Below are 15,451 nucleotides of genomic sequence, written 5' to 3'. Positions count from 1 at the left end.
AACCAGCCCTCACCATGCACGGTTATGGGGGGGGTAGGTCTGGGTGGGAGGCTCCTCAGAGGGTCGGTGTGGACTCGATGGGCCGAATGTCCTCCTTACAGACTGTAGGGATTCTATGATGCACATTTCCAGGTAGTGCATGCCACACCCTAACCCACTTGCTTGGCGCCTGAATGTTTCTCTGGCATCACATTTACTCTGTCTGCGAATCAGGCTTCTCCTCATCTCAATCCTACTTCTCTGCAGGATGGAAACCCGGGATGGTTGCAATCCCGCCTTCTCACCGTGCGGGGGTGTCTTGCCCCTACGGTTTGGGGGGGGGGGTCAGGATTGTGTTCCCCAGCACCAGCTAGGGACACCCATCCGCAGTCTAAGTCCCTCTCCATGACACATCTCAACTTCTGCAAACTGGTGAAGATTGATGGTACCCAGCGTTGGCAAGCTGTCGGAATCCACCTGAACACCCCCCCGCCCCCCCCCCCCCCCCCCCACTCCCCCCCTCCCTCCCTCCCTCTCACCATCCTGGCCCAGATTGGCCGAGACCCAGAAACCCCCAGAGTACCTGCTCCAGAAACTCTGTTGATGGTGCATCGGCAGGTCTGTGTAGCCACGAAAATGATTCCCCAGCCCGGCTTGTTTCAGGCGCACGTCCCTGATTAACTGCTTTCCCTACACCATGAACATTCTGTATTCAAATGGTACAATCCAACAGAGCCCCGGGGACTGCAGATGGTTGGGGTGCCCAACCCTCCCTGGGCAGCACAAAGAGACCACTCAGCCCATCGAGTCCACACCGACTCTTTGAAGGGCATTGCACCCTCTCCTTGTGTTTCCCCATGGCCAAGCCATCCAGCCTGCACATCCCTGGACATTGTGGGGCAATTTCCCATGGCCAATGCCCCACACTGTGGGAGCACCTGGAGGAAACCCACGCAGACACAGGGAGAATGTGCAAACTCCACACAGACGGTCGCCCGAGGCTGGAATCGAACCTGGGTCTCTGGCGCTGTGAGGTCGTAGTGCTAACCACTGAGCCAGTGTAAATCAGGAGTCAGGCACCAGTCAAAGCTGACTCCCTTAACGAGGTGATAATGCTGATGTTTCAGAAGCTTGTTAAAGTGTTCTAAGATCAATATCTATCAATTTCATCACCCATGAGAGTAGTTTGAGCAGAATTGATCACGGATTTTCCAAAGGGATTCGATAATTACTCAAACAGAAACGATCTGGAGTGGAGGAAATACAAGAGAGTGAGACTGGCTGGTTTGCTGTTCCAGATAGCAAGCAAGAGGGTCATTGGGCTGAATGGCCTCCTTTCACACCCTAAAGACTGTTCAGGACATTAGTGAGGCCTTGTCTGAAGTAGTGTGTGTGCATGTATGTGCATATGTGTGTGTGTGTCTGTGTGTATGTGTCTGTGTGTGTGTGTGTCTGTATGTCTGTGTGAGAAATTGTGTGTGTGTGATTGAGAGAAACTGGGTTTGTGTATCAGTGTGTATGTGTCTACGTGTGCGTGTCTGTATGTCTGTGTGTGTCTCTGTGTCTGTGTGTATGTGTCTGTGTGTGTGTGTCTGTGTGTGTGTGAGAACGTGTGTGTGTGTCTGTGTATGTATGTGTCTGTGTGTGTTTGTATGTGTGAGTGTCTGTGTGTGTGAGGGAGTGTCTGTGTGTGAGTGTCTGTATGTGTGTGAGAGCGTGTGTGTGTGTCTGTGTGTGTTTGTATGTGTGAGTGTGTGTGTGTGTGTGTGTGTGTGAGGGAGTGTCTGTGTGTGAGTGTCTGTATGTGTCTGTGTGCGTCCATGTGTGAGTGTCTGTGTGTGTTTGTATGTGTGAGTATCTGTGTGTGTGTGTGTCTGTGTGTGTGAGGGAGTGTCTGTGTGTGTGTGTCTGTGTGTGTGAGGGAGTGTCTGTGTGTGAGAGTGTGTGTCTGTCTGTCGGGTGGAGAGGGGGGGGTGCGAGAGGGCGGAATGATGTCAGAGGTTCAAACCTAATGAGGGGTTCCCCGGAGACATATTACTGAGTGGTGTTGATGGAAGGCAGAACAAGAGAGAAGTGGCAGATTGCAGTGAATGGAAATCAGGTTTCACATCAATGCAGAACGTTCCCACAGACCATTCAGTAAACAGGAACTGCCTTCTATTTCCACCCAGTCACTTATTATAAACCCACAAATGTGGAAATAAACCGCAGTCCTTGTGAGCACAAACTCTTCCCAAACCCGCCCACTAGACAGATAAAGGAAGGCCTGCATTCCTGTAGTGCCTTTCACAACCACTGGCCATCCTGAAGCATTCTACACAGGGTTATCTGTGAAACGTAATCCCTGTTATACTGCAGAAGCTGATGAGCACAAAGTAAGATCCCACAGTCAGCAATGCACCAGTGAAGTCTCCGTGATATTGTCCATGGGATAAACTAACACTGCCTAGCTCTCAGCCAGGACACAGCGCCCTTGACACCACGGCGTTCCCTCGGTCTGGACTCAAGTCTCTCTATGGAGCCGTACGGCATAGCGGAGGCTGTTTGGCCCATTGAGTCTGTGCGACATGAGGCCCTCTTTCCCGATTAGGCCCATAGCCTTAACCGCTTTGGTATTTCAGGTCAGTTTCCAGGTGCCCCTCCAGGTCCGTTTCCAGGCACCCCTCCAGGTACGTTTCAGGTGCCCCTCCAGGTCAGTTTCCAGGTGCCCCTCCAGGTACGTTTCAGGTGCCCCTCCAGGTCAGTTTCCAGGTGCCCCTCCAGGTATGTTTCAGGTGCCCCTCCAGGTCAGTTTCCAGGTGCCCCTCCAAGTAGGTTTTCAGGTGCCCCTCCAGGTAGGTTTCCAGGTGGCCTTCCAGGTCAGTTTCCAGGCACCCCTCCAGGTAGGTTTCCAGGTGGCCTTCCAGGTCAGTTTCCAGGTGCCCCTCCAAGTCAGTTTCCAGGCGCCCCTCCAGGTAGGTTTCCAGGTGGCCTTCCAGGTCAGTTTCCAGGTGCCCCTCCAGGTCAGTTTCCAGGTGCCCCTCCAGGTCAGTTTCCAGGTGCCCCTCCAGGTCAGTTTCCAGGCACCCCTCCAGGTAGGTTTCCAGGTGGCTGTCCAGGTCAGTTTCCAGGTGCCCCTCCAGGTCAGTTTCCAGGTGCCCCTCCAGGTCAGTTTCCAGGTGCCCCTCCAGGTCAGTTTCCAGGCACCCCTCCAGGTAGGTTTCCAGGTGGCTGTCCAGGTCAGTTTCCAGGTGCCCCTCCAGGTCAGTTTCCAGGTGCCCCTCCAGGTCAGTTTCCAGGTGCCCCTCCAGGTCAGTTTCAGGTGCCCCTCCAGACCGGTTTTTGCAGGTTGTGCAGTTTCCTTCCTCGAGCTGTGTCCCAGGCAGTGCATGTTCTGGAGTGGGACCCCAACTTTCTCTCTCACTCCCCACTGAGCCACACTCCACAGTCAGCCCAGCAGGTTATTACAGCCCCGTCTAGTCTATACCCACTGTTGGACCACTCACCATCCCGACTTGGAAATATATCACCGTTCCTTCAGTGTCGCTGGGACAGAATCCTGGAATTCCCTCCCTAAGGGCATTGTGGGTCAACCTGCAGCACATGGACTGCAGCGGTTCAAGAAGGCAGCTCACCCCCACCTTCACAAGGGGGCAACTAGGGACAGGCAATAAATACTGGGCCCAGCCAGTGACACCCACATCCCACAAAAGGATACATTCTAAAAATTTAATTCCAACACAAGGCATAAGAAATTCAGCGAGTTTGGCAGCATCTGTAGACAGAGAGAGAGGGGGAGAGATAGGGAGGGAGAGGGAGGAACAGAGAATGAGAGACAGAGAGAAACGGAGAGATTGGAGGGGAGAGACAGAGAGAAACGGAGAGAGAGAGATGGAGAGTCAAAGTCATAGAAACATGGAAAACAGGAGCAGGAGTAGGCCATTCGGCCCTTCGGCCCTGCCCCACCATTCAATACGACCCTGGCTGATCACACAATCTCAGAATCCCACTCCCGTTTCTCTCCTCCCTTTAGCCACATGTCCAGCTCCCTCTTGAATCTATCGAATGATCTGGCCCCAACAACTTCCTGTGGGAGAGAATCCCACAGGTTCCCAACTCTCTGAGTGAAGAAATCCTTCCTCATCTCAGTTCTGAATGGCATTGCCCTTATACTTAGAATGTGTGACCCCAGTGAGAGACAGAGAGAGACAGAGAGAGAGACACACACAGAGTTAATGTTTCAAGTCCGATATGCTTTGGACTCAGAATGGAAATGGGATTCGGGAGAGGCATCACCCCTGACTGCGTTCACTCTGCCTCTCTCTCTCTCTCTCTCTCTCTCCACAGCTGCCAACAGACCTGTTGAGTTTCCCCAACACTTTCTGCTTTGAGATTTCCACAGTATTTGGCTTTTCTCTGGCTGCACTAACCCTAGGTGGGCGTGTGAGGTTTGGTCCGACCCAGAGACAGAGACGGGTTAAAGTGGCAGCGTGATGCTGTTAACCACGGACACACGATGGTTCCCATCCCACCTCCCTCACCCCCGTAGCCCTTCCCTTTACCTGTTAAACTGGTAGATGTCTTCGATGTTGCAGAATAAGGTGTTCACTTCATCGGGTTGTAGAGGGAGCTCTTCCGAATCGATGATACAGCCCAGATAATCCTACAGGGGCAACATTGCTGGGTGAGCCAAGACATTACTGTTATACTAATAAGTGTGCAAACAGCAACACAACACAGTGATTCAGAATTAATGCGCTAGCTTTTATATCATTCATTCACGGGATGAGGGTGTCACTGACTAGGCCCAGCAGTTATTACCCCATACCTAATTGCCCAGGGGGCAGTTAAGAGAAAACCATTTTGCTATGCACCTGGAGTCACATGTCAGTCAGATTAGCTGTTTCCTTCCCTAAAGGACATAGATGGGATTTTCCAACAATCAGCAATAGATACATCATTAGACTTGTAATCCCAGATTTTCTTTTTAATTGAATTCACATTCCACTATCTGCCCAGATGGGATTTCAAACCCAGGCCCCTAGAATATTACCTGGCTCTTTGGATTAACATCATAGAATCCCTACAGTGTGGAAACAGGCCCTTCGGCCCAACAAGTCCACACCGACCTTCCGACGAGAAACCCGCTCAGACCCATTCCCTTCCTCTATATTTACCCCTGACTAATGCACCTAACCTATACATCTGTGAATACTAGGAGCAATTTCCCATGGCCAATTCACCCTAACCTGCACATATTTGGACTGTGGGAGGAAACCCACGCAGACACGGGGAGAATGTGCAAACTCCACACAGTCAGTCACCCGAGGCTGGAATCGAACTTGAGTCCCTGGCGCTGTGAGGCAGCAGTGCAAACCACTGAGCCACCCATAATATTCCAGCGCTAATAGCACTAGACCATAGTCTCCACCTAATGAACCAGTTCTTACATTAAACACCGAAGGAACAGCGGATGCTGTAAATCAGAGAGAAAACCAGGAATTACTGGAAAAGCTCAGCAGGTCTGGCAGCAGCTGTGGAGAGAAATCAGAATCAACATTTCTGGTCGAGTGACCAGAATTCTTTCGGTTCTGAGGAAGGGTCATCGGACCTGAAACATTAACTCTGATTTCTCTCCACAGATGCTGCCGGACCTGCTGAGCTTTTCCAGCAATCCCTGCTCCCTATAGTGTGGAAACAGGCCCTTCGGCCCAACAAGTCCACACCGACCCTCCAAAGACTAACCCACCCAGACCCATTCCCCTCTGACTAATGCACCTAACACTATGGGCAATTTAGCATGGCCAATTCACCTAACCTGCACATCTTTGGACTGTGGGAGGAAACCGGAGCACCCAGAGGAAACCCACGCAGACACGGGGAGAGTGTGCAAACTCCACACCGACAGTCACCCGAGGCAGGAATTGAACCTGGGACCCTGGTGCTGTGAGGCAGCAGTGCTAACCACTGAGCCACCGTGCCGCCCCAGTCGTTCCAGTAGGAGGGCTAACAAATTATTCATTCATGTTGAGCTCTCCCCAGTGACCCCCCCACCCATGAAATTCTGGCCATGGGATCCTTACATGCACCAGAAGTGCAGAAAGGGCCTCAGTTTCATCTGAGAGACAGCACCTCTGACTGAACAGCATACCCTCGGAACGCACTGGGAATTTCACACTGGAATCTGTGCCCCACTGAGGGGCAATGTCCAAACCTTCAACTCACTGACCCCAGGATGTTCCAGCCATACCCCACCACACTGAAACACTCTGAAGTCTCCACACACAATCAGCTAGGAGGTACAGTTAGTACGTTTACTGATGACACCACAATTGGAGGTGTAGTGGACAGCGAAGAGGGTTACCTCAGATTACAACAGGATCTGGACCACATAGGCCAATGGGCTGAGAAGTGGCAGATGGAGTTTAATTCAGATAAATGTGAGGTGCTGCATTTTGGGAAAGCAAATCTTAGCAGGACTTATACCCTTAATGGTAAGGTCCGAGGGAGTGTTGCTGAACAAAGAGACCTTGGAGTGCAGGTTCATAGCTCCTTGAAAGTGGAGTCGCAGGTAGATAGGATAGTGAAGAAGGCGTTTGGTATGCTTTCCTTTATCGGTCAGAGTATTGAGTACAGGGGTTGGGAGGTCATGTTGCGGCTGTACAGGACATTGGGTTAGGCCACTTTTGGAATATTGCATGCAATTCTGGTCTCCTTCCTATCGGAAAGATGTTGTGAAACTTGAAAGGGTTCAGAAAAGATTTACAAGGATTTTGCCAGGGTTGGAGGATTTGAGCTACAGGAAGAGGCTGAACAGGCTGGGGCTGTTTTCCCTGGAGCGTCGGAGGCTGAAGGGTGACCTTAGAGAGATTTATAAAATCATGAGGGGCATGGATAGGATAAACAGACAAAGTATTTTCCCTGAGGTTGGGGAGTCCAGAACCAGAGGGCATAGGTTTAGGGTGAGAGGGGAAAGATATAAAAGAGACCTAAGGGGCACTGTTTTCACACAGAGGGTGGTACGTGTATGGAATGAGCTGCCAGAGGAAGTGGTGGAGGCTGGTACAATTACAACATTTAAAAGGCATTTGGATGGGTATATGAATAGGAAGGGTTTGGAGCGATATGGGCCAGGTGCTGGCAGGTGGGACTAGATTGGGTTGGGATATCTGGTCAGCATGGACAGGAAGGACTGAAGGGTCTGTTTCCATGCTGTACATCTCTATGAGTCTATAACTGTTCTTTGGATAAATGTAACAATTAGTTGGATATGCCATTCACCACAATCAGTAATGTAATTTGCTCTCCTTGTTTAATGAGAAGTATCATTTCATTGGAAGCAGTCCAGGGAAGGTTCACTGGGATAATCCTTGGGATGGAGGGATTGTCTTATGAGCAAAGGGACTCTACTCACTGACCAGAAGAATGAGAGGTGATCCCATTGACACATCTTGGATTCTGTAAGGGGCTTGACAGGGTCAATGCTGAGAGGGTGGTCCCCCTCATGGGAGGGTCTCGGGCCAGAGGGCACAGTCTCAGTGTAAAGGGGCTCCAGCTTCAGACTGAGATGGGGAGGGATTTCTTCTCTCAGAGGGTTGAGTGTTTTTGGAACTCCTTGTCCCAGAGAGCTGTGGGGGCAGAGCCCGTGTGTATATTTAAGGCTGAAATGGAGAGATTCCTGATCAGTCGGGGAATCGAGGGTTACAGGGAAATACAGGAAAGTGGACGTGAGGAATGTTGATGTCTGAGGAAAGGTCACTCGACCTAAAACGTTATCTCTGATTTCTCTCCACAGATGCTGCCAGACCTGTTGAGCTTTTCCCGCAATTTTTGTTTTTGTTTACAAGAAATGTTGGATCAGCCATGATCCTGTTGGATGGCAGTCCAGGCTCAAGGGGCCGAATGGCCTCCTTCCCATTCCTATTGCTGCTGGTCTGTTTCAGATACATGGCCGGGTTAATTTTGTGGTGAAATCATTAACTTTGTCTTGTTTCAATGGAAGCGTTACGGTCAGCTTTTGTCTAACATCTCCTCTGACAAGCTCAGGAACAAGCACAAAATGGCAGAGATTGAACTGGTCGACAGAAGAAACAATGGTGCCTTCCGGGACCTGGGTTCGATTCCACCCTTGGGTGGTTGTCTGGGTGGACTTTGCACGTTCCCTGCATGGGTTTCCTCCCACAGTCCAAAGATGTGCAGGATAGGTGGATTGGCAGTGGGGGTGGCTTTCTGTGGAATGCTCTTAGGAGGATTAGTATGGACTTGATGGACTGAATGACCAGCTTCCACATTGTAGAGATCCTGTAATCGGAGGACAATACTTTTTCACCCAGCGAGTGGTTCGGGTCTGAGATACGGTGCCTGGGAGAGTGGTGGGGGCAGATACAATTGAGACATTCGAGACGGGCGTTGGGTGGTGTTTTGGGTCGGAATGGGGGCGCACAGGGATACAGGTGAAAGTGGGGTAATTCAAGCTGGTAAAGCTCTGAACCATTGTCATAAGACTCCCCCTGAGTCTTATAGTCCGGCGTGGTTGTGATAAATGGGTAGAGACAGTAACAGGATAATTGGAAGCACTGATGTCAATGAGCAGGACCTTAGAGTTATGTTCTGGGGTTCAATTTGGTGAAATTTGAATTCAAGAAAAAAGATAACTGTTAAGATTTTTAGAAAAACCAATCAGGGTCACGGGGGAAGGAAATCTGCCATCCTTACCCAGTCTGGGCCTACATGTGACTCCAGACCCACAGTGATGTGGCTGACTCTTCACCAGAGGGGCAGTAAATGTTGACCTAGCCAGCGATGCCCATATCCCATCAATGATAAAGAGAAAGGCAGCATTAAGCTCAAAGTGACCGTTAGTTACTCTCTGCCCAGAATAGACGCTGAGGGTCCTGATGATGAAGAAATCAGCTTCTGGTCAGAAAACCTCAGTATTCACCGCCCAATGTTCACAACCAGAAACAAAACACCTTTGAGGCTGTGTGTCTGGGCAGGGATTGTGTCTGGGATACAAAGAGAGAGAGAGATAGAGAGAAAGAGAGATAGGGAGAGAGAGAGAGATAGAGAGAGAGCTAGAGAGAGAGAGAGAGATAGAGAGAGACAGAGAGATAGAGAGAGAGATAGAGGGAGAAAGAGACAGAGAGACAGTTAGAGAAATAGAGAGAGAGACAGTTAGAGAGATAGAGAGAGAGAGAGACAGAGAGATAGAGAGAGAGATAGAGAGAGACAGATAGAGAGATAGATAGATAGATAGAGAGAGACAGTTAGAGATATATATAGAGAGAGAGAGACAGAGACAGTTAGAGAGATAGAGAGAGAGAGAGAGATGGAGCATAGAGCTAAAATGTTGCACCAATAACAATCAAACCCTCTGCAGTGCGCTCTGAATAGATTAAATATCGCACATGCTTTAGTACACAAGATGAAACACTGAATGGAATGTAAGCCAGCTGCTTCATCTGTTGTTCATTCGATGCAGAAAAAGGCAAATTCTTATCGCTATCAAATGCTCCTGTTGGACTGACCGCATTGATAAACACTCTCTGGGTCCTTTCACTGCAAATTAACAAACTCAGTAACCCTGACCCAAGCAAGTCTTTATAGTTCATTCCCAGTTAACACTCCCTCTCTTGATTAGATTAGATTCCCTATGGTGTGGAAACAGGCCATTTGGCCCAACAAGTCCACCCAGACCCTCCAGAGACTAACCCACCCAGACCTGTTTCCCTCTGACAAATGCACCCAACACTATGGGGCAATTTAGCATGGCCAATCTACCTGACCCAAAAATCTTTGGACTGTGGGAGGAAACCCACACAGACACGGGGAGAACGTGCAAACTCCACACAGACAGTCACCCAAGGCTGGGATCGAACCCAGGTCCCTGGTGCTGGGAGACAGCAGTGCTAACCACCAAGCCACCATGCTGCCCCATAACGTGGGAAGGAATGGAAGGAGAGTGAGAGGAGGAGTGACAGAAAGTTCGAGTGAAACAAAAACTCTGTAACGGACCATTTGGACACTACACTAATGGATGTGATAATATTCGTGGAGGGTGTAGAAGCAGCAATGGTACTAAATGTCCTCCTCCTCTCTCAAGCAGTTGGTTATTCCTCACTCCAAAAAGGTGGCCTTCAGTAACACAAAGTTCCTCCAATCAACGCAGACAACTGTAGAATGGCAAACTCACGAGCCTGAGCTAGTGACCTTCAAAACATAGACTGAAGAGAATTGTCAGCATTGGTCTCTCTCTCTCTCTCTCTCGCCCACTCTCTATCAAATGTACAACTTTGTAACGACTACGCAACAAAGCGATTGCTCCTTGGGAAGTTGATTTTCCCATGAGAAGCTGGGATTTTTTTTCTCTCTGTCTGCGTATGTAAGATTTTCTCCCACATTCAGAAATCAGACTGCGTTCTGCCTCTCGCTGACTCCTCCCATACCACAGAGACCTCCAGGTTAAACGTTGTGTTAAAACAAAGACCCCTTCTGTATCAATAGACCACTTCCAGGTCAGAAAGCCACAGGCTGTTCCACACTAATGAAGCAACGGTTGAAATAATTCCTGCCAACATGTGAGTCAGAGCCGTCATTAAATGATTGTTATAAAAACCGTATAAACATGTTTGAAAGGCTGCTGTCCAGTCAACTGGCTCAGATCCAAGTTGTGAATTCTGAAAACCTTTAACTATTTCTAGTTTCTGCAGAATATCCTAAACACAGTCGTTTTGGCCCGCTCCATGTGACATGGAGAAATATTTGGAATACGGAACACAATACCTGGACTGGGAGATGACAGACATAGGGGTGGCTCAGTGGTTAGCACTGCTGCCTCACAGCACCAGGGACCCAGGTTCGATTCCAGCCTTGGGCGACTGTCTGTGTGGAGTTTGCACATTCTCCCCATGTCTGCGTGGGTTTGCTCCAGCTTGCTCCACCAGTCCAAAGATGTGCCTGGGTTAGGGTGGATTGGCCATGCTAAATTACACCCATAGTGTCCAGGGAGGTGGTGGGTTAAGGAGATGGGGTTGGGTCTGGGTGGAATGCTCTCCAGAGGGCCAGTGTGGACTTGGTGGGCTGAATGGCCTTCTTCCACACTGTAGGTGTGGGAGGGGGTCTATGAATGATATCTATCTCCTTCTTGGAAACAGTTGACATTTTCACCTCCATCACTTGCGAGAATTTCACAGGCTCCCCGCTCTCTGTGGGGGGGGGGGGGAAGACATTTCTCCCCATCTCAATCCGAAACGGCCTCCCCACCGTTCCCTTGAGAGTGACATCCTGAATGGATCTGTGATCCCAGATCTAGCAGTGGATTCTTTGCAGATACTGCGCTCTGAAACCATCAGAGTGGTGTAAGAAACTATCCCAGGGACCTTCTCAAACAGCCGATCTCTGCAGTGACCAGCAGAGCAGCAATTAATTAGTGCCGCTCAGAGGAAGTGCTTTGCTCAAATGCCTATTACTAAGGAAACCATAAATATTTCTAATTGAAGAAGTCTCTCCAGATCAGAGAGCCTTATTAAAGGGACTCACTGTTGCAAATGTTATAATTAACACAGGGCAGTGCCTCTGCAGACAGTATCGAGAGGACAGTTCCATATCTGCAGAGTCAGAAATTCTTCCAATTAATTCCACTGCTCCGTCTCGGGTTATCGCTGCAGAATACTGTGTGGATTTCTGGTCTCCTTTTCTGAGGAAGGATGCTCTTGCACCTGAGAGAGTTCAGTGAAGGTTTCCCAGGCTGATTCCAGGGATAGTGGGACTGACGTAGGAGGAGAGATTGGCGGGGTTCGGATTGGTTTTGTGCAAATGAGTGAGGGGGGGGATCTCATAGAGACTTACAAAAGTCTAACAGGACGAGGCAGGGTAGATGCAGGGAGGATGTTCCCGATGGTGGGTGTGTCCAAAACCAGGGGGTCACAGTCTGAGGATTCAAGGTGGACCATTTAGGATGGAGATGGGGAGACATCTCTACACCCACAGAGTGGGGAGCCTGTGGGGTTCAATAGCATAGGGAGGAGCTGATCCTAAAGCATTGAATGTGTTCAAGAGGCAGTTAGATATAGCACTCTGGGCGAATGGGGTCAAAGGTTATGGGGAGAAAGCAATGTTAGGCTATTGAGTTGAATGATCAGCCATGGCTGTGATGAATGGCGGGGCAGGTTCAAAGGGCCGAATGGCCTCCTCCTGCTTCTATCTTCCATGTGTCTATGTTTCCATGTTTCTACATAGATTCACAGCAGGGAGTCATAGAGTCATAGAGATGTACAGCAAGGAAACAGACCCTTCGGTCCAACCTGTCCATGCCGACCAGAAATCCCAACCCAATCTAGTCCCACCTGCCAGCACCCAGCCCATATCCCTCCAAACCCTTCCTATTCATATACCCATCCAAATGCCTCTTAAATGTTGCAATTGTACCAGCCTCCACCACATCCTCTGGCAGCTCATTCCATACACGTACCACCCTCTGTGTGAAAACGTTGCCCCTTAGGTCTCTTTTATATCTTTCCCCTCTCACCCTAAACCTATGCCCTCTAGTTCTAGACTCCCCGACCCCAGGAAAAAGGCTTTGCCTATTTATTCTATCCATGCCCCTCATAATTTTGTAAACCTCTATAAGGTCACCCCTCAGCCTCCGCGCTCCAGGGAAAACAGCTCAGATCCTTCAACCCTGGCAACATCCTTGTAAATCTTTTCTGAACCCTTTCAAGTTTCACAACATCTTTCCGATAGAAAGGAGACCAGAACTGCATGCAATATTCCAACAGTGGCCTAACCAATGTCCTGTACAGCCGCAACATGACCCCCCAACTCCTGTACTCAATACTCTGACCAATAAAGGAAAGCATACCAAACGCCTTCTTCACTATCCTATCTACCTGCAACTCCACTTTCAAGGAGCTATGAACCTGCACTCCAAGGTCTCTTTGTTCAGCAACACTCCCTAGGACCTTACCATTAAGTGTATAAGTCCTGCTCTGATTTGCTTTCCCAAAAGGCAGCACCTCGCATTTATCTGAATTAAACTCCATCTGCCACTCCTCAGCCCATTGGCCCATCTGGTCCAGATCCTGTTGTAATCTGAGGTAACCCTCTTCGCTGTCCACTACACCTCCAATTTTGGTGTCATTCGTAAACTTGGTCCACATTACCCAGACGATAACACTGAGTGGGGAATCCCTGACTGTGAGGTGCGTTTGGTGCCCTTTCTGTTTCACATTCTGTCAGTCCCATTTCTGAAATTGACCGAGTGGGTGGGGCTTCCGAATCCAAATCTCTGGCAATCCCATTCCACAGAGAAGCATTCGGAGCACACAATCTGGCCATTGGGCCCATTGGGACTCTGCTAACTCCTGGAAAGAGCTCTCCAATGAGTTCCCAGTCTCTCGCTGTCTCTCTGTGGCCTGTTAATCATTCCTCTTCCGGACCTTCCCCGGCTCCTTTCCCCACATTCCCGTCGCATTCCCTTCCAACACCCTCTCGGATCACAACAACTCACTGGGGTAAAAATATTTATCCTCATCTCATCCTCAGTCTGTTACCGTCCCTCTGCTCACTGGGTTACCGCCACTCTCTCTTTACTCACTCAAACCTCCCTCCCTCCCTCATTCTCTCTGGCGTAAAGGGAACAATGCAGGGTCTCCCTGCATTGACCACACTCCCTTATCCCTGGGACCGTGCGAGTAAACGCCCCCCCCGCAACCCCCTCCAGGGTCTCCGCATCCTTCCAAACGTCGGGGACCCGGAATTGGACTCAGGACCCCAGTCAATGACACAACCCTTCCCTGAGGCTTCCTGATGTTGTGCCCATGCTGTGGGTGACACTGGCAATGGTTGGGTTTATTGTACCCTTTGCCCAGTGATCCTGGGAGGTCAGCAGTGACCTTCCTGATAATTGGACGGCACACCACTTTACCAGAGACTAAGCAACAGCCATGTGGCACCAGGGGTGGGGGGTATAGAGATCTGGACCTGTGACTCTTCAGTCCTGGTCAGAGGGAGGGGTTTGGAAAGGGCAGGTTCCCCACTTTGGAGGGACTATTGGACCATGGAATAGAGTTCCAATCATGCAGCAAGAGGCCACTTGGCCCATTGAGTCACCACCAATCCTCCATAGAGTATCCATCCAGATCCAATCCCCCCAGCCCATTCCCATGATCTCACATTTCCCATGGATGACCCACCTAACCTGCACATCCCTGGATGCCATGGGCGATTTCGGATGGCCAATTCACCCGAACCTGCACATCCCCTGGATAGTGGGAGGAGTGTGAGTGTGTTCATGAATCACAGAGCTCGCCTGATCCTGATCCTGATCCTGATCCCAGTCTCAGAAAGGGTCCTGCCTTACCTCCACAATGCTCTTCAAATCCCGAACAAACGCCCGTTCGGTTTCGATGATCTCCTTCATCACCCTGTCCACGTGTGAGAGCTTTGCCAGGGGCTCCTTGGTTTGGGGAATGGGAGGAGGGGACCATGGGACACCACGGGGAACATCCATGGTCAGATTCCCACGCCTGGTGTTGCCCTCTCCCAAGGGAGCCTTGGTATGGCTGACCGGGGTCAGGTCCAAGCTGATGTCACAGCCGAGCGGAGGGGGGTAACTGAGGGCGCTGGTGGTGGGTACCAGGGTCCCGTTGCTGCCAAATGAGCTGTGGCCATCCTGGAGCGATGCCGAGGAAGCGGAGGAGCTGAGACTGACCGGGTGGTCACTATCCGAACAAACGGTGTTCACCGAGTTACAGCTTCCTGAGATGGGCGCGGCAGATACTCCATCCACCACAGCAGCCATCAGGCTCAGCGACGAGACCGAGCACGGTCTGGAGGCACCTGCCAGAAGGAAGAGGGCAGAGTTAGGAGCTACCTAAATGCAGAGAACGAGATATTCCATTGCTGCGGATAGTCAGATTTCCTCAGACAAAGCCATGCTTCATAACTCACACTCACCAAGACTCACACTCACACAGACTCACACTCACCGAGACCCACACTCACCGAGACCCACACTCACCGAGACTCACACTCACCGAGACCCACACTCACACAGACTCACACTCACCGAGACTCACACTCACAGAGACCCACACTCACCGAGACCCACACTCACACAGACTCACACTCACCGAGACTCACACTCACAGAGACCCACACTCACCGAGACCCACACTCACACAGACTCACACTCACCGAGACTCACACTCACAGAGACCCACACTCACCGAGACCCACACTCACACAGACTCACATTTACCGAGACTCACACTCACAGAGACCCACACTCACCGAGACCCACACTCACACAGACTCACACTCACCGAGACTCACACTCACAGAGACCCACACTCACCGAGACCCACACTCACACAGACTCACACTCACACAGACTCACACTCACCGAGACCCACACTCACACAGACTCACACTCACACAGACTCACACTCACACACATGGACTCACACTCATACATGCAGACTCACACACACAC

The 15,451-nt window shown here is 50.4% G+C and overlaps 1 protein-coding gene across 1 annotated transcript in view; it reads right to left on the bottom strand.

Annotated features, from left to right (window-relative positions):
• Positions 1-15,451, bottom strand: part of LOC122547537 (uncharacterized) — a 181,171-nt gene that overhangs the window by 92,596 nt on the left and 73,124 nt on the right. The window contains exons 3-4 of the mRNA XM_087983853.1: positions 14,318-14,796; positions 4,521-4,621 (exon numbers count right to left, since the gene is read on the bottom strand). Of these exons, the coding sequence (XP_087839979.1) occupies positions 4,521-4,621; positions 14,318-14,796 (580 nt within the window). The remainder of the gene's footprint in view (positions 1-4,520; positions 4,622-14,317; positions 14,797-15,451) is intronic.

Source organism: Chiloscyllium plagiosum, unplaced genomic scaffold, assembly GCF_037043375.1.
Source record: "Chiloscyllium plagiosum isolate Xiang-an unplaced genomic scaffold, Cpla_swu_hap1 HiC_scaffold_47, whole genome shotgun sequence".
In the NCBI taxonomy this organism is placed as follows: domain Eukaryota; kingdom Metazoa; phylum Chordata; class Chondrichthyes; order Orectolobiformes; family Hemiscylliidae; genus Chiloscyllium; species Chiloscyllium plagiosum.
This window is presented reverse-complemented; position numbering and strand designations above follow the sequence as displayed.